Here is a 19275-nt window from a genome sequence, read left to right on the forward strand (position 1 = left end):
TTTTTTTTTTTTTTTTTTTTTTTTTGAGTCGGAGTTTCGCTCTTGTTACCCAGGCTGGAGTGCAATGGTACGATCTCGGCTCACCGCAACCTCCGCCTCCTGGGTTCAGGCAATTCTCCTGCCTCAGCCTCCTGCGTAGCTGGGACTACAGGCATGCGCCACCATGCCCAGCTGATTTTTTGTATTTTTAGTAGAGACGGGGTTTCACCATGTTGACCAGGATGGTCTCGATCTCTTGACCTCGTGATCCACCCGCCTCGGCCTCCCAAAGTGCTGGGATTACAGGCTTGAGCCACCGCGCCCGGCTGAAGATAATATGATTTAAGGATTGTTAATAATTCTCCAAATCATGACTGGTTTATCTTATTACATAGGCTGTTCCAGTAGAAACCAAAGATTGGCCAACCACCCACTAAACAAAAATGGCAACCTAACTAGACTTTATGCTGGTTGGAGTGTCAGGACCCATCTCACTTCTCCAGATAGCAGACTAGTCTTTGAAACATAAATCTGTCATCCCCACTTGCTATAATGATTACTATATAAACATAACTAGTGTCCCAACATTTCTTATTATTCCCATTTATATGGGAAACAACCTAAGTGTCCATCTATGGATGAGTTAATAAAGAACCTGTGGTGTGTATATGTGTATACATATACCTAATGGAATATTATGAAGTCATAAAAATGAAGAAAATTCTGCAATTTGCATCAAGGGGACATTATAATAAGTGAAATAAGGCAGACATAGAAAGACAAATACTGTATGATCTCACCTATATGTGAAATCACAAAAACTTGAATTCTAGTCAGATGTGGTGGCTCACACCTGTAAGCACTTTGGGAAGCCAAGGTGGAAGGACTGTTTGAAGCTGAAGTTCTAGATCAGCCTGGGCAACAGAGCAAGGTCCTGTCTCAGCAATAAATAAATCAATAAATAGCCAGATGTGGCAGCGATGTCTGGGGTCCTAGAAAGGTGGGAAGATCACTTTTGCCTAGAAGTTCTAAGCTGCAGTGAGCTATGACCATGCCATTGCACTTCAGCCTGGACAACAGAGTGAGACTCTGTCTCTAAAAGAAAAAAAATTGGAACTCATAGAAGTAGGGGGCAGAATGATATGGCCAGGGCTGAGGGTTGGGAAGAAACCTCTGGTTATAAACTGAGTAAGTTCTGGGAATCTGTCATACAGTTTGGTGACTATAGTTAATATTATATTGCTTACTTGAAATTTTCTAAGAAAATACATAAGTTTCCTCACCCCCAGCCCCCAAAAACACTGGTAAATACATGTGATGATGGATGTATTGATTGTGGTAATCATTTCACAATGTATACGCTTATCAAATCATCATGAATATGTATCATTTTTGTCAATCATACCTCAATAAAGCTGGAAATAATTTAAAAACAGGAAAAATTAATTTTAGCAATTTGTTTTTCTTAACCCAATTATGCAAAATATTATAATTTCAACTTATAATCAACACAAAAATTATCAGTGAGATATTTAGATTTTTATGCTAAATCTTTGAATCCTGTGTATATTTTACACTTATAGCACATCTCAATTTAGACACTATTTTTAAATCAGGAATACTCGATCCATATTTATATTTCAAAAAGTTTACAATTGAAAAGTAGATACATATAACCCAAGTTTTCCAAATATACTTAGAAGTATCTAGTAATTTGAATCAAATATCAATTTTTAAATTAAAGTTAATTAATAAAATTCAGTGATTCGATTGTGCTAGCCACATTCCAATGACTCATCTGGCTATTACGGCACAGTTGGACAGCACAGTTGTAAAATTGAGAGAGGCACCTCCTCCCTCCCCTCGCTTCCAGATGGGAAGGAAGGTGAAGAAGGAAAAATAAAATAAAATATCAAGGAGCTGGGAAAATGACTCCCTCTTTAGTTCCCAGCTTCTCTGCCATCTGCTAACCTTGAATGAGCTGCAAATGAATGCTATCCCTGCCGGCTGGAGCCCAGCACTGGTTCATGCCCCTACATCTCCACAGACCAGGCTCCCTCCAGGAAACACATCTGCCAACAAACAGCTTGTTGCTTTTGTCTTGACTCTGTAAGCCCCCTCCCCTGCTGGTCCCTGCTCATGCTGCATATGAATTAGCAAATCAATGAAGACAAAAAATTGTAAGGTCGAATGTCCAGCAATGGACAATGACATAGTTCCGCCTCAGTTTCCCCTTTAGTGTTGTAAGCTTATAAAAGGGGAGAGAAACTGTAGCTCGGGGAGCTCAGTGAATGAGGCTGTAGCCCCCCCGCAGCTCCTGGCCAAATAAAAAGCCACTTCCCTCCTCAGTTCTGTGTTTGAGAGGTTTGTTCCCCTTCGCTCTTGCTTCAAAATAAGTGTGTAAGTACCTTTGGGTCAAATATGTAGCCTGGACTTAGTAGTAAGAAAAATTAAATCAGCAAACAGGTTGGTCATGGAATACAAATAGTACACATTATGGATTACCTTCAAACTCTTCATTGTTGGTCCATATCCACTCAAAGAAGATGTAGTTGTGCAGAAATAGTGAGGGGATCTGGAAAAGATATTGCAATTAGCAAAGAGACTGAGATTACTTGGGGAAAGTTTAAAGTTCACGATATGAAACCAAAAGTTTGTTAATACCAATTCAGCATTCTTGTCCCTGTTACTGAGGTAAATAAACAGATTCCAGCAGTGGACAGGTTCTGAACAGAACTGATTGTGTATGGTTATGAGGATAGCTAGTTCTTTCTCACTGTACTCATACAAAATAATTTTAAAAAAAAACACCCATCACAAACAAAATCCAAAATTATAAAATACAACTTGTATTTTTCCAAAAATAACACAAGTTTCTTTTGATCTACTTAGGCAAAAGTATAGACAGGCTTCTTAAGCATGTCTATAGTTACTGACAAAGTCATAAGTAACAATCTGTAAGATTAAACAGACCATTACATTTAAAATGCATGTTTTATACTTACTTCCTATTTTATGGGAGAGTTCCTGCAAGAATATCCAGCAAGAATTCACCATTCATCCAGAACATTCTATCATTTATTTATGAAATCTTTTTTGAATGTCTGTTACATTTTAGGCACTGCCTTATTCACAACAGTTAACAAAAAAAGCCCTACCCACACAAAGTATGTGGTAGCTGTCAGAGGAAAGGCCGTGATAAGAGCTTGCAGAAGTTGGATTTCAGATTTAGTAAATAAAAATTTTTATTTCTTTAATTTAGCAAATAAACATATGGATACCGAATATTGCATTGGACAGATTAAAAATTATTTGCTTTTTATCTGAACTTCAAATTTAACTGAGAGTCCTATTTTTATCTGGCAAACCTACATGGGAGGGAAAACTTGGAAGTGGAGGTAGGGTAAATGGAGAGAATTTGGGGAGCCTTCCTTTAGAAAGGAATATCTGAAATGAATGCTGGGCATAGTGAAGAGGCAGAAAGAAATCTTTCCGGGAGGAAACACAGCAACGCAAACTGATTCCCCAGGCCACTGCAGAGTTCAGGAACTGAAAGAAGCAAAGGGAATGGGTTAAGGAACAAGGAAGGTGGGTATAATGTTGAGAGTTGAAGCTTGAGGGAAACTAGGTGCCTTTTTCAGGGTTCAATAAGAAGTTCGTACTGTATCACCAGTGGTGAGATTCCACTAAAAAACTTTAAGCAGGGGCAGGGCTCAGTGGCTCAAGCTTGTAATCCCAGCACTTTGGGAGGCCAAGGCGGGCGGATCACGAAGTCAAGAGATCGAGACCATCTTGGCCAACATGGGAAACACCATCTCTACTAAAAATACAAAAATTAGCTGGGTGTGGTGGCGGGAGCCTGTAATCCCAGCTACTCGGGAGGCTGAGGCAGGGGAATCGCTTGAACCCGGGAGGCGGAGATTGTGGTGAGCCAAGATTACGCCACCACACTCCAGCCTGGTGACAGAGCAAGACTCTGTCTCAAAAAATAAAAATAAAACAGCTCATTTTGGCTACAGGGCGAAGAATGAACTACAGTCTGGCAGGCAGGATATTGGGAGACGAGTTAGGAGGCTACTGTGGAATTCAGGTGGGTTCACAGAGGCCTGAACAGAGGCAGCTGAAAGAAAGGAGCATCAATCACAAACACCTGAACCTGAGACTGCAGAAAGCAACTGCAAACTTGAATACAGAAGAGGACTGGGAGAGAAGAAAGCAGAAGCAGCACACATTTGGGGAAACATTGAAGAAAGAGTCAAAAAATCAAATGTCTTCTGAGAAGTATAGCATGATAAGGACTGAGAAGGGACTCCTAGATTTAGCCATAAGGAAGTCACCAGTGACCTTTGGCACGGGCAGTTTCAGAGGAATGGTTGAGGTCAATTAGGTCGCAGCTGGTCCGGGAGAAGGCGATGCTGGCCTAGGAACCCGGCTGCAGCAGCACCAGGCTCTCATTTCTTTGCCCTTTTAACAGGTGAGGGTCAAGGACAGGAGACGAATTTGGAAATGCGCGGCTAGTGCCCCCATCAGTTGGAACAGCGAAGCAAGCGGATAGCTAGGGGCCAATCCTTTTCTAAAGTCCACTTGACTGACAGCACTGGGCGCCACAGACGAAGCGCAGAGAGAGAGGTGAATCACGAGGGGGCGGAATTCCAGGGCACTAACCCGGAACCGGTTTGGGACTCGATTCCCATTGTGAGGCCTGGCCTGGGGCGGGCTCTCAGCCAGAATGGCAACACCCTTCCGTCCAATGGATGAGAGTCATCAAATGAACGGCAGCCACATTAGCCAATGGGTTGCAGAAGATGGGCGGGCGAAGTTAGTGGGAGGGGAATCAATGAAGCATCTTTTTACCTACCCCCTCAGGGGCGATCGTGGGGAGGTGCCGCTGGGGTCGCAGGTGAGCGGTTCTGTGACGGAGGAGGCGGCCAGGGAAGTGGCGGCCCCATGGTCAGTGGGTGCCCTCTTAGTGGGAAGGGTCCCGGAGGGGTCAGCGACAAGTGGCCGCGCCGCTTGCTGCCGGGTTTGGTCCTAGGGTTGTGGCGTAGCGGGACTGCACGCTCAGGAGAAACGCCACGCGCGTCTGTCGCCTGACTGGGGAGGCTAGAGAGGGCCCAGGCCACGGAAACAAGACTGCAGAAGTTTCTGGGCACTCAGTCGGGACTCTCATTTAATATCCAGAGAGAGGATTCTCCTTTCAGATTGTCCCGACTCCACCGGGACTCCTACCAGCAGCAACCGCGTCGTTGTGGCCGAGTCAGGTGCGCGCCCCTGCTCCCCTGGGTGGCCTCTCGGGAGTCCAGTCTAATTCGATTCGTACCAGGGGCCGTTTTCGGACAATCGCAAAGGAGGCCCCGGGAGGAAAGTGAAAGACACTTTGATAACGGCAGCCCTTAAATAAACTTGTTATGTATCCACCACAAGTTTTAGAGAAGAGCATCCTTTTTGGCAGGGAAGTGAATCCCCCATAAGAACATAGGGGAGGGGAAAGCCACACTTTAAAGAGAACTGGGGTAGGGGTTGATAATGTAGATTTATGCTGCTTTTCTTCTTGAACTGCTTAACATATTTACCCTCAAATTTTTTTTGGTCCGAAACTTACCGTCTGGTTTTTCTCAGACTTCTTAATTTTGTCTTATCATGAAGTATCTAGGAACTTCATTCTCAAGTTTTAGTGCTTGTAAAAAGTTGTCTGGTTATGCGGTACGTCATCTTCACAAGGATTACGTAAGTGAACTATATCTCATTTCTGTTTCCAACCAGTAAAGAACGATTGTGAAATGGGATTTCAGGAAAATGGCTGTTCTCTGTGATTGGGCATGGAAGGTTTGTAAGTTTTAGAGGCTGCAGCTATTGAATCCTTTCTGCTAAGAGAGGGACGATAGCTAATATAAAAGGGATAGTATTTGACATCCAAAATGACATATTTTCACATTTTGTCAGGTATTATATCACCAGCACCAAGAATAGAGCTTGGCACACAGTAGGAGCTCAGTAAGTAGTTTTTGAGGAAATTATTGGGGAATGAGTGTATGGTAGAAAACCCAAGCTTCTGCTACATGGATACCAACATATAAAAGAGAGGACAGTTGGAAATGGCTTTTATCCAGGTAAGCATAGCTACAGAACTTAAAAAAGTCAGGATGCATCAATGCTGGCACTTTTTTGCACTTAATCAGAAAATATCAAGGTGCAAGAAGATTTTCACGCAATTAAGCCAAGACTGGATATCTAAATTTCATCCTAGTATCAATTTTAGTCAGCTTAAAAATCTATTGAGTGAAATAGTTCATTAGTTCAGAATAGATCAGTCAGGGACAGTGGGATACCACTTTGTAAGTTAGAAGTATGGAGTTAGGAATTGTTGGTAAAAAAAATTAGGCCTTGCACATAGCAACAGCTACTGCCAAATTTAAAAATATACTAATTCGCTGGTACTTCAAAAAGGACTGCTATTTCTGCCATGTATCAATACATTTACAACAATGCAATTTCTAAATTGATCTCAGATTCTAAGAACAAAATCTTATAGTAGATATCTGCATAAATTTGGATTCTCTTGACAACTTCAATCATTCTTATTTTATTATATACTTATATTGGTTATATCTTTATGTTACTACAGTAACATTTCCTCCATATTAAAGATAGACTACTTGAATTTCAAAAAACTTTCACAGATATATTTATCTCTTTCAGCTCATTTTTTAGCAAAGAATAGGTCTTACTAAGCCAGAATTAAAGATTTGCTCTTTGGCACCATACTAATTTTCCAGCTTTAATCCCTGGTACTTCTTTCTTTTATTTCTGTCCCTCATTAGTCTGTTTGTTTTATAAGACCATAATCAAAGGCTGATTCCGACTCAAAACCTTCCTTGATCCCGTCAAAGCTTTGTCCTTCTTATGAATATCCAGAGTATTTTGTTAGTATTTCTTTATTGTATTTTTTATATATTTGCATTATTCATCCAGTGAAGAAATATTTGTTAATTACATCCAAATACTGTACTGGGCAATGGATAATAGCTGACATTTGTGGGCTTACGATATCTTAGGCATCATAAGCTTCTTAATCGGATTATCTCTTTTAATCCTCAAAACATCATGAGTATTAGTCTATCATTATTCCCATTTACAGATGAAGAAACAAGTTTAAGAGGTTAAGTAATTTGCTGGAGATTACAGAGCTAGTTAAGTAGTAGAACTGGCATACAACTTTAGGTAGTCTGTATCCACAACCTTCAGATTACAGACTTCATTACAGCTTGTTTATGTACATTTTCTTATGCATCTATGTTTTACAGGCTTTACTAAGTTGTAAATTATTTGAAAGCAGGGGTAGTACGTTCATATCTGATGCCTTATTGCTCCTATTGTAAATCAGTGGTGTAATAAAGCTGATAGTGGACGCACACAGGAAGGATATCAGACTTAGATGGATGGGAACAGTGAAGACAATCCTGGAACAGGAGACGTTTAAATCAAGTGCTGAAGGATTAGTAGGCATTTGCCTGATGATAAGGCAGACACCTTGGAAATTGGGAAGATGGGCTGGAGAAATATATGTGTGACAGCCCAAGGGCAGGGACCATGATGGCTCGAGCTGTGCTGTCCAGTATGGTAGCCGGTAGCCATACGTTGCTATTGAGCACTTGAAGTGCAGCTAATCCAAATTGAGACGTGAAGTGTAAAATACCACTGGATTTTGAAGACTTAGTATAGAAAAGGAGTGTAAAATATCTCAATAATTGTTTATATTGATTACATTTTGAAGTAACATTTTAGATATATTGGATTAAATAAAATATCCATTTTTACCTGTTTTATTTTACTATTTTAATCTGGATACTTGAGGATTTAAAATTACATCTAGGGCCCTTAACATTTCTATTGGACAGCACTGATCTAGAATTTACAGGGGTTTCAAAATGACCAGTACTGTGTTTGTGTGCCACATACATGTGACTATGTGTTTGATGGGGAAGGTGGATTGGGAAAGTAGGTTGAGTTGGTTTTGTAGGTGATGGATAAGACCAGAAGAAGTACATATGAAAGTTAAAGGTAGAGTTCAGATAGGGTTTACAATAGGAAGAGAGGAAGAGCAAGGGGAGTAAACTTAACCTCTTAAGTGCGATGGAAAGTCTTGTAAGGTTTTAAACACTCAGTATATTTCTGTTGAATGAGACAGTGTCCTAATTACTTCATTTAATAGTGCATGTTCCTGATTTATACTCCTAATTCAGTAGTAATTTTTCCTAATGAAGTTATGGATAGATGTCTAAAGACATTCTACTTAGAAGAAAATTTGCTTCTCAAGAGAGCAGTCCTTTTCTTATTAAGTCTAAATCACCTAAGCTTGCATGGCCTTGATGTGTTTCCAACAAGTAGGAGTGTGAGTTGGTCCTTACAACTAGCATATTTTTCTTGCATTTGACATAACATTTCGTTGGGCATATATTTCCATACATAAGCCAGCTTCATCTGTATTATAAGTCTTTTGTGTCAGATGAGGTCTTAATAATTTCCAAAAGGAAATTTTCTTAGCTACACCATTTGCTCTCTGCTTTGCCTTTCTGTACATATCTGAGCAAGTAAACTCTTAACATTGATTCTCTAGCTGGGTGGCTCTCAATCCTGGCTGCAAATAAGCAGCATTTGGAGAGCTTCACACTCTGAATGCCTGGCCCTATTCCAAAGATTGTTTCAATTGGTCAGAGATGGGAACTGGTTATAGGTATTTTTAACAAGCTCTTTAGGTTATTTTGATGTGCTATAAACCTACAGTTTTCAGTAGATTAAGCTACTAAGTACATGTGCTATTGAGTACTTGAAATGTGGCTAATACAAAATGAGATTCCATCTTTGTCTCTTCATTTGTCCTTTAGAATCATTCACATGCATGTCATTTCTCTGTTTTCAATAAATTCTCTTTAATTTTTTTTTATAATTTTATATCTTAACATTTTCAACAGACATAGCTTTTTAAATCAACGTATGTGATGGAATTAGTATGTATTCATGTGATACATAATTGTCCATAAATATTTACATGCTATTATAAACATGATTTTTCTGGAAAGAATTTCAAGAAATTGCTAATATTAGTTAATGTCAATGCTCTGATACATTCTGTATATTTTGGAAACAAAAATGTATCACATGTAGGTACCTGAAATGTAGGTATTTGATTTGATGGAATGTCTACTTTAGAAATAGTTGGCTTTCAGTCTTCTTTTTTTAGTTTTTTGCATACTTTGCCCTTTTTTGTGGATATGTGAAATTGACAGTGATTTCATGAGAGTTCATTTCTGCTGTTTTGAGTTTTTAGTTCTCTCTGACCTCTATTTCAGCAGCAAGTGGCAGTTCCGGAGATGGTTATTCCACATGAGTGCTTGGAAACAAAAAGATGTGGTGTTGGGCATATTTTTGGTGGTGTTATTAGACACGTACAAAGTCAGCTGAACAAAGACTAAGAGCTTGAAAAGGAAAAAGTGCATAAAGGTTTAATGCAATGGTGATAAGAAATGCTTTGTTATTAAAGTTTAAAAGTAAGGTATTAGCATCCAGTTTCAGTCTAAAAGGGAAAAGATGATAGAAAATATGTGCATTTTCTGATTAAAAATTTAGCCTTGCTTAATTGCTGTATTTTTGCTTCAGTAGAAGATACTATTTGTATTGTGAATTACAATAGAGCTATTTTTCACACTAATGAAAAGTTTAAATTGGCAGACAGAGTAAGAGAGAAGAAACCATGTGTTGAAAGATAAACTGAGACGTGATAACTTTTAACGATTTTATTTGAGCACACAGTGATTCTTGAATCAGGTAGCTCCAAACCAGAAGTGGTTGGGGGGCTCTGCAGTGGAGATGCAAGATGGGAAGGTTTATAGGGCTAACAGAAGTAAAGCAAAGAAAATATTTGATTGGTTACAGTTATAAGGTTGTCTAATTTGATCTATCCTGTTGGAAGGTCCCTAGTTACATAAGTTAGTTGATGGCATCTGATTGCTTAGTCTTAAGTTTCTTTTTTTAAAAAATATAGGTATTTACCAAAAACATAGCCCAAGTTAAGTGTTGCATATGTTTGCAAATCAAGCAAGGTTAAAGTCATGTATGAGGCCTAACTGGTTTTGTCTGCTCAGGGATTCTTCAGGCCAGGTCTCCATTCTAATTTACCATAACAGGAGGTAGAGGAAATGTAACTGATGGAAGTTTTGAGGAATTTTTCTGCCAACATGAAGAATTTCATCTGGACCCTCCACATAGATAAGAATCTCCTTTTGAAAATCTTTTACTAAATGACATCTAAAAACTTAGTAACACTTTTGGTTTTGAGACAAAGTCTGGCTCTTTCACTCAGGCTGGAGTGCAATGGCATGATCTCAGCTCACTGTAACCTCCGCCTCCCAGATTCAAAAAATTCTTATGCCTCAGCCTTCTGAGTCACTGAGATTACAGGTGTGCACCACCATGCCTGGCTAATTTTTGTATTTTTATAGAGATGGGGTTTTACCATGTTGCCCTGGCTGGTCTCGAACCCCTGAGCTCAGGCAATCCACCCACCTGGGCCTCCCAAAATGCTAGGATTACAGGCGTGAGCCATCATACTCAGCCAGCCACACGTTTTTAAGATTTAACTATCACAAGCTGCTAATAACGTCGAAGTAGACATAACATGAGAAAACCTGGACATAATAAGTCTTGCCATTTGACTAGCTGTGTTGTGGACAAATTAACTCCTCTGGATCTTGTTTTATAAATAGAAAAGCTAGTGTCTCCCATATAATGACATGGTGGTGTTTAAATGACAGGACTTGGAACTTCATGGATATTTGATACTTTTTTCATATTGACAGAAAAAGTTTAAGGTTAAACAGTGATAGAGCTAGAAGGGATCTTGGCAATGTCATCCCATTTCACATTTTGTAGGGGAGGTAAAGTCAGCTCTGTGTAGTTATCAGTGAGTGAATTTGAAGTCAGACAGCATGGTCTGTATAAGATACCCCTTACTCTTTCTGAGCTCTTGTTTCTCCTTAGATCTTTTAAAATCTCTTTTCCAATTCAAAGTGCTTTTTTGACATCTATCCCACTTCTCAGGTGAATCAATATTAATAAAGCAATATGTACTGTATTGTGTAAGACACTGGGACCTTTTTGATAGGTGGCCTCATTTTCTGCCAGTATGAGAAAATCCAGTCCCTGACTCACTCAACATCTGTTCTGGCCTTCTAGTGTGCCTCCCAGTAATGCAAAGGCTAGCTAGCACAAAAACTACGTACTTCCCCAATCCATTGCAGTGAGGATTGTGGATGTGCTTTAGATTCCACCAGATGCACTTACGTAAGGCTTGAATTCAAGGTAGATAAGAGAGTCAGGCATGTGAAGCAACTGTTTTTTGTGGGTATGTGGGTCTAGCACGGAGGTTTTCAAAGGCTACTGTGCATTAGAGTTATCTGGAGGGTTTATTGAAACACAGATTGCTATGTCCCACTTCTAGAGTTCCTGGTCTGGAAGAGAGCCTAAAAAGTTTACGTTTCTGACAAGTTTCAGGTACACCCTCTTTAACAGTCCAACAAACCTAGAGTCTGGAAATTGGAGAAACATAGTCTTATATCTAAAATAAATGCTTACAAGAGAGGATCTTTTTCACTCAAACTCTGTATACAAATACTGCCACATGGATATTTTAAAATGTATTTAATGGAGACTCCAAGTATAGTTTACTTTCCTATATCGTGATCTTCAGCTCTATAATTAAAGCAGCACAGAACAATGCAAAATACTGCTGAGAAATTCTCCAAAGAAAGGCACATAATTAAGAGCCTTAATTGAAACAAAAACATAGTCCAGCCTCATTTTGTTTGGTGTAAGGGGCTTTTGTTTAGGTAGTTTGAGCGGGAGGAGGATGGGGTGAGCTTTGAGGAACAGAATTAGGAGGGCAAACCAAACAGTGTGTACTAGTCTATGAAAAGTTTAGGAATCAAAAAACAATTTTTGGTGATCTTTGCCTTTTTCTTTTTTGGTGATCGTTTTCTTTATTGGTTATCTTTTTTTTTTTTTTTTTTTTGGTGATCTCTTTGGTTATCTTTCTTTAACTTGATTAATTAGGTGGGATGGCTGGGTAAAATCCTTGCCATTTTTATGTTACTCCTTTTATTTTATCATATTCCTATAATACTTTAATGGTTTCAGGAAATTATATTCCAGGTTTAGGGTTTCTATGTTGGTTTAACCTTAAAATCAGTTTGAATTTGTGAAGTAGTGAAGTTTATTTGATCAGATTACATTGCCTTAAATTGGCTTCTGAGTTCTACTGATTTTTGCAGCTCAGCCTTTCAGTTTTCCTCAAATTAGTCTACAAAGTATACTTTTTCTTTTAGATATCTCGAACTATGATCATTTTGGCAAATAGACTCTTTCATTTATTCAAAATGTATTTATGGTGTGCATGCCATGTGCCAGAATTTCTGCTAGGCTCTGGGGAGGTAATGGCCAGAGGAAACATCCCTGCCCTTGTGAAACTTTGCAGTGAAGTGGGGAAAGGGACAGACTCTGAGCTGTATGTTAGCACAACTATAAAATTCAGTCTAGGAAAAGTACTGCGAATTTTATGCTGGAGTAATTTGACTTATCAGGAAAGGCTTCACTGAGAAATGGATGCTTAATCTGCAAGCTAAAGGATGAGTAGGAATTAAGTAGGCCAAAAAGGGAGCAGTCCATTTTCCAGGCAGAAGGAACGGTGTGGACAAAGGCCCTGAACCAAGAAAGAGCTTGACAGGAATAGGTGGCTGAAAGATGGCCAGTGCAATTGGAGGAGAGAGGGAGAATTCGTGGGAGAAGGAGTTGAAGGAATAGGAAGGGAGTCAAGAGTGAATACTGGCAACTGGTTAGGAATCTTAGCAGCAGCACACTGGGGAAAAGATGGCAATTTGGACTATGTTGGTACTGGCAAAGATAAAGAAGACAATTTTTTGTTTGTTTTTATTTTTTATTGTACTTTAAGTTCTGGGGTACATGTGCAGAATGTGCAGGTTTGTTACATAGGTATACATGTGCCATAGTGGTTTGCTGCATCCATCATCCTGTCATCTACATTCAGTATTTTTAAGCTATATTTAGAGGGTTGCTTTTTGTTTCTTTTAAATATTATATAGCTTATTAGGTTGAAGTATGTTATAGAAGTTGCAGATTGATTGCTTGTACCTTTTCCTTTTTAGGAATTATCCAGCCTGCCCCTGCTACTAGATGAATGGAAGACGATGATTTGAATTAAGTGCCAGCAGAGAATTATCCTTGGTTTTTGTGCTTTGCAGCATTCCCCAAATTGTTTTCACATCTTCTCTTACTATAAAAACTGCACTGAAGTTAAAAAAATGAAGCAGTTAAAAAGAAAAAGGAAAAGCAATTTTAGTGTTCAAGAAACTCAGACCCTTTTGAAAGAAATTACAAAAAGGAAAGAAGTCATTTTTTCCAAGCAGCTCAATACAACAATTAACGTGATGAAGCGAATGGCTTGGGAAGAGATTGCACAGTGTGTGAATGCTGTGGGAGAAGGAGAACAGAGGACAGGGACAGAGGTGAAAAGAAGATACCTTGACTGGCGAGCACTTATGAAGAGAAAGAGGATGAAGGCCAACATTAAGCTGGTCGGTTCAGGATTTCCCCTTCCCTCCTCCGATTTAGATGACTCTCTCACTGAAGAGATAGATGAAAAGATTGGATTCAGAAATGATACAAATTTTGACTGGCAAAACGTGGCTGATTACAGGGATGCGGGTGGTTCCTTAACTGAGGTTAAAGTGGAAGAGGAAGAAAGGGATCCCCAGAGTCCTGAAGTAAGTATTAGCCTGTGTACCCCCTTTTAATCTTTTCAATTCTGATTTGGGAGATTATTGTTCAAGCTTATTTAAAAATAGAACATAACAAGGTCATTTTATTTGTTTTCACTGTACATCGTTAATACTTCTCTTCCCACCTAAATATAATTACCTAGGTCATATGTATTACAGACATCAAGTAATTCAATGGAAATGATATTCAAAATTCAAATTAAGTATGTTTCCCCAAACAATGCAGAAAGCTTTTGGGAAATATTTAGACAAATTGCCACGAAGTAGAAGTCAATACTGAAAATTGCTTTTCTCTTTGCTCTTAGTTTGAGATTGAGGAGGAGGAAGAAATGTTATCATCCGTCATACCAGATTCCAGGAGAGAAAATGAACTTCCAGATTTCCCCCACATTGATGAGTTTTTTACCCTTAATTCAACACCATCTAGATCTGCATATGATGAGCCTCATTTGCTTGTCAGTATTGAGAAACAGAAACTAGAGTTGGAAAAACGACGACTGGATATCGAGGCTGAAAGACTGCAGGTGGAAAAGGAACGCCTACAAATCGAGAAAGAGAGGCTGCGGCATTTAGACATGGAGCACGAGCGGCTTCAGCTGGAGAAGGAACGGCTGCAGATTGAAAGAGAGAAGTTGAGGTTACAGATAGTCAATTCAGAGAAACCATCCTTGGAAACTGAACTTGGTCAAGGAGAAAAGTCCATGCTTCAACCACAGGACATAGAAACAGAGAAGTTAAAACTTGAGCGAGAACGCTTGCAACTGGAAAAGGATAGGCTGCAGTTTTTGAAGTTTGAATCGGAGAAGCTACAGATTGAAAAGGAGCGCTTACAAGTAGAGAAAGACAGACTTCGAATTCAGAAAGAAGGACACTTGCAATGATTTTTCCAGGCCTCCATTTAGCAAATATTTGAAGACTGTAGATTTCTCTCATATCAGGTGATAGAATGATGGTTGCTGGATTAGCTGTGGTTTCTTTTCTTGTCTCATGTCAGTGTTCAGTAGGAAAAAGTTATATGTGGATAACTGTATGCCTAAGTAGTATATAAAAACTGTGCCCTAGCATAAACAGCATAGTGGAAATTTACTGTGCTGGACTCTCTACCTTATAATATTACATAGAGTCTTGTATAGTCTGTGTACCCAGAGTTTACAATTACGTCTATATAAAATTCTAGCCCAGAAGTTCTCAACTGGGGTTGATTTTGGCCTTTAGAAGACCAATTTGGCGATGTCTGGAGACATGTTTGGTGGTCAAAACTGGGGTAGGGAAAAGGTTGTTACTGTGCAAGGCATACTTCCTCAACCCCCCTTCCCCTGCCACAGACTCAGTAAAGAATTTTCCAACCCAAAATATCATTAGTGCTGAGGTTGAGAAATCCTGTCCTTGCTTAACTCTGTACCTCTATAGCTATGTTTTATAGTTTTAGAATATTAAAACCTCAGATATTTATGTGGATAGGTACTTAAATGGCCAAAAACTTTAACTATGAAATGTTACTATGTAGTATATTGAATATAGGAAGTGATGAAGATTATAGGTATTTTATTCCCATGATTACATCTATAAATAGCCTTCTCAGATTCAGAAAACAATACACGGAACATTAGAGATTATCTAAAATGGGTCACTTTGAAAATAATTATTTATCTCACTTTTAATGCTTTAGAAGGAAGAGGTAATTTTAAAGCTTTAGTTCCTTTTCTTTCAGTAATTTTCTTGGTTTGGGTACAAAAATTGTCATTTCAATAATGTACTGAAATCTTATAAGTAAATGGTTGAAGCTAGTAAAAATGATAACAGTATAAAAATGGTACCTGTATTCCGTGAGCTTGAACCCAATTACTGATTGTTTGACTTTTAAAATAAGTAATAGCAGCCATTTGGGAGTGGGGGGTGGGTGGGGAAAATGTACTCCGTATCAAATAATGATGATGTTGAAATAATGATAGTAGCTATGTGTTATGGATTAGAGAAGCACTTATTACACTATCTAACCTGATATGTAGAACAATTTTTTAGAGTTGTATCTGTTGTTATTCCTGAATCTGAAGCTCAGAGAAGTCACACAGAGTAAATGGCTGATCTTTTATATTGTAGCGTATTTTGTCCTTCCCCCTTCCCTGAGGAACAAAGTACATATCTTTAGTTTCTTTGATATTTATTCTGAGACCAAGGGCTTGTTTAACCTGATGATTTTCCTTCAATTGTCTGAAACTGCTTTCTCCACAATCTGAGTGATTCTGATGCACACTAAAGTTGAGAATCACTGTACTGATCACTTTGTGTTTTCTGATTTTCAAGGTTGATACGTAGCTTTAATATAGCTCTTCTGTTGACCTTGATTCTGTGTTTCTTCCTTGTTAAGAGTGGCTTGAAACTCAAATGTATGTTGACATTTGAGGATGGGTATGCAAGGAAAAAATATACTTCTGTTTACTTACTCTGTCTTTGAAATAGTGTTATTTTTCTATATCTGAGATAAATGCTTCTACTGTAGAAATAAATTTGCCTATACTATCTGAGAATTTGTAATTTCAAATGATACTCATTGCTCTAAGGGCAGAGGTTATCAGGCTTAGAGAAGAGAACCCTATCATGGTCAATGAGGTCAGAGGCCTAACATTTGGGCTGGACATTGAGCTATGTATGCTGGATATGTTATTTGCTCCTCAGAAGGACCCTTGAGATCTAACTCATGTGATATGGTTTAGCCCTGTCCCCACCCAAATCTCATCTTGAATTGTAGCTCCCATAATTCTCACATGCTGTGGGAGGGACCCAGGGGAAGATAATTTGAAACATAGGGCAGTTTCCCCCATATTGTTCTCATGATAGTGAATAAGTAAGCTTCCCAAGATCTGATGGTTTTATAAGAGGAATCCCATTTCTCTTAGTTTTCATTTTCGCTCTTGCCTGCTTCCATGTAAGACATGCCTTTCACCTTCCACCATGGCTATGAGGCCTCCCCAGCCACGTGGAACTATGAGCCCATTAAACCTCTTTTTCTTTATAAATTACCCAGTTTCCGCTATGTCTTTATCAGCAGCATGAAAGTGGACTAATACATCATGTTATCTCCACTCCTATAACAACAACAACAACAAGCCTCATTTATTTAATTAACCGTCTATCTTAAAAATTACATACCAATATTGATCCAAGATTTTAGCATAAGCACAACCACCACCAGGCCAGGGGAATTTTTGTATTTTTTATATAGACGGGGTTTCAATGTGTTTGCCAGGCTGGTCTCAAACTCCTGACCTCAAGTGATTCATTGGCCTCTGCCTACCAAAGTTTTGGGATTACAGGTGTGAGCCACCATGTCTGGCCAGGTTTTAATAGGGAAAGCCTGAAAATAGCTAATAATTAATTTTCGGTGAAGCACTCTTAAATGCCTGGAAGTAAGAAACTAAAAAGAAGCATAATATATTCTAAGGCTTTGGCTGAAGAGCCTTGGATTTCTTAACGCTGCTTCAGGTGCAGATGGGTTGGACTGGTTCATTCCAGTAGGAAACAGTGTTGCTGCACCTCTGACGTGATAGGCACACCCATAGTGCATGTATCTATTAGCTATTGCTGTGTAACAAACTGATAGAAAATTTAATGGCTGGAAATCCCAACCACTTATTTTGCTCAAAATTTTAGAGGATATGAGGTGCAGCTTAGCTGAGTGGTTTTGCTCTTGGCTGGGCTCTCAGTGTCAGCTGCAGGTTGGCTATGTGGTTCAGCTTCTGGGGTTAGCTAAATAACAGAAGGGCAGGGGGTGATAAATGGTGGAGCTAAGCTCTCCCTATGATGTTTGATCCTATAGGCAGGGTAACTTGGGCTTGTTCTAATAGGGGTGGCAAGGGTTGAGGAGAGAAAGAGGTGTTCAAGTTATCAAGCAAGGCCAAGTCTCAGAACTAGCACTTCATTATGCTTCTGTAACACTGGATTGGCCAGAACTAATTACAGAGCCAGACCAGAGTCAAGGGTTGGGCAATAGAGTCCACCTACTGATAAGAAGAGCTGTGAAGTTCAGTAAAACTGGGATACGGGGAGGACTGAGGAATCGTGGCCATATTTGCAATCAGTCTACCACACCTTCACTCTGGTTTGCCTTTGGTATACTTTGATTATATCAGTGGTTCTGATATCTTATCTGGTTTGGCATTAGTTCTACACAAAAATGCCCTGATAGGACTTTGAATTATGTGGGCATTCTTACTGTAAGGAGCACCCTCCCATCTGTTTTGTAGAAATGGCTGGTTTAAGAGAAGGAAGGGACCATAAATTTGCAGAAAGAAATATATAGTGTTCTCTCAGGCTTTTTCTTCTAAATTAAACACTTGAGTCTTTGTAATTGAAGGGAATTTCTGCTTCACTTCTTTCATTTTCTGCCTAATTTGTCCATTTTATATTACTTCGCTGCTTCTCTGTTCATTTTTCTACTTCTTCATGCATTGTCACCTCTATGCTGTATATAAAAGCAGATCATAATGCTTCCAGAATATTTTATTTTGAGTTAATAGCTACTTTTTTCTACCTCCACATCCTTAACATGATCATTTTAAATCCAAAATGATTTTTACTGTGTTGCTCTACATTTGCGTTATACTTCCCCAAAAGTAAATTTAATTTAGAAAATATTTAATTTTTAATTTATCAGAGATTTCTAGCCACTATCATCAGACCTGAATTATAATTTCTAAAGCTCCCAGAGAACTACCAACCTGTTTCCTTATTCCACCTGTAACTTCTGTTTGACATATGTAGATCCTTTTTATACATGCCAGGCAGTGTTTTGCATAGGGCCTTAATTTAAATCCAGATGAAGATTGTCTGTCAAATGTATCATTTTGAAAATTTCTCCCAATGCATATTGAAAGAGATCCAGCCTAGGTGTAACTGGGACACAGCTGGAGAAGAACGTATCTCTTTAAAAAATAGGAAAGTTGGATGCTGAAATCACGGATTAATTTGTCACTGTAGATAGAGGCATTGAGACTATGCTGTTTGAATTAAGACTAAGAAGAAACAAGAAATGACAATTATTATAAAATCTGATTTTTTGTACATTCAGAGAATAACTTTATCAATACTCTTTATTATTTACCATTTGTTTCTTTGATATGACCCATTCATCTTTAGAAAAACTGAAATATAAAGTCAGTCAACTCTTAATGTCATTTCCTTTCTAATTTAAAATCTCCAGGTCCAATATTTGAGCTGAAATATAATTTTACAAGTGTTATAGGTATCTTGCCCTGTATATTTTCCTGTTTCCTCAAATACTCAATGCACACCAGAATCAAATTCATTAGCTCTCTTCTCTCATACCTACAAATCATCTCTCTGCAAGGACACCATTTGTATCAGGTTGTCTGGAAATTTCAGATGTGTCTTTGAGTCTTTTGTCTTCTTCATTCTATCAAAATTATTGATCAAGTCCTGTATTTTC

General features: G+C 38.7%; 2 protein-coding genes across 8 annotated transcripts in view; one reads left to right on the top strand and one right to left on the bottom strand.

Annotated features, from left to right (window-relative positions):
• The window catches only part of AASDHPPT (aminoadipate-semialdehyde dehydrogenase-phosphopantetheinyl transferase), a 75524-nt gene extending 70996 nt beyond the window's left edge, over nucleotides 1-4528 (bottom strand). The window contains exons 1-2 of the mRNA XM_032285713.1: nucleotides 4324-4528; nucleotides 2485-2554 (exon numbers count right to left, since the gene is read on the bottom strand). Coding sequence (XP_032141604.1) covers nucleotides 2485-2499 — 15 coding nt within the window. The 5' untranslated portion in view covers nucleotides 2500-2554; nucleotides 4324-4528. The remainder of the gene's footprint in view (nucleotides 1-2484; nucleotides 2555-4323) is intronic.
• A 148-nt stretch (nucleotides 4529-4676) lies between these two features.
• Nucleotides 4677-18986, top strand: MSANTD4 (Myb/SANT DNA binding domain containing 4 with coiled-coils). 7 transcript variants are annotated; one of them, XM_032285704.1, is made up of 4 exons: nucleotides 4783-4879; nucleotides 5599-5706; nucleotides 13197-13814; nucleotides 14135-18986. In XM_032285704.1, the coding sequence occupies exons 3-4, from the start codon at nucleotides 13353-13355 to the stop codon at nucleotides 14708-14710; spliced, it is 1038 nt and encodes a 345-aa protein (XP_032141595.1). In that variant the 5' UTR covers nucleotides 4783-4879; nucleotides 5599-5706; nucleotides 13197-13352; the 3' UTR covers nucleotides 14711-18986. The 7 variants fall into 7 exon arrangements, with proteins under 7 accessions (XP_032141596.1, XP_032141595.1, XP_032141602.1 ...); XM_032285707.1 differs by lacking the exon at nucleotides 4783-4879 and adding an exon at nucleotides 4915-4929; XM_032285708.1 differs by lacking the exon at nucleotides 4783-4879 and adding an exon at nucleotides 4941-5240.
• Nucleotides 18987-19275: the final 289 nt, after the last annotated feature.

The sequence above is a fragment of the Sapajus apella genome, unplaced genomic scaffold (assembly GCF_009761245.1).
Source record: "Sapajus apella isolate SASKATOON/1434 unplaced genomic scaffold, GSC_monkey_1.0 scaffold16, whole genome shotgun sequence".
NCBI lineage: Eukaryota > Metazoa > Chordata > Mammalia > Primates > Cebidae > Sapajus > Sapajus apella.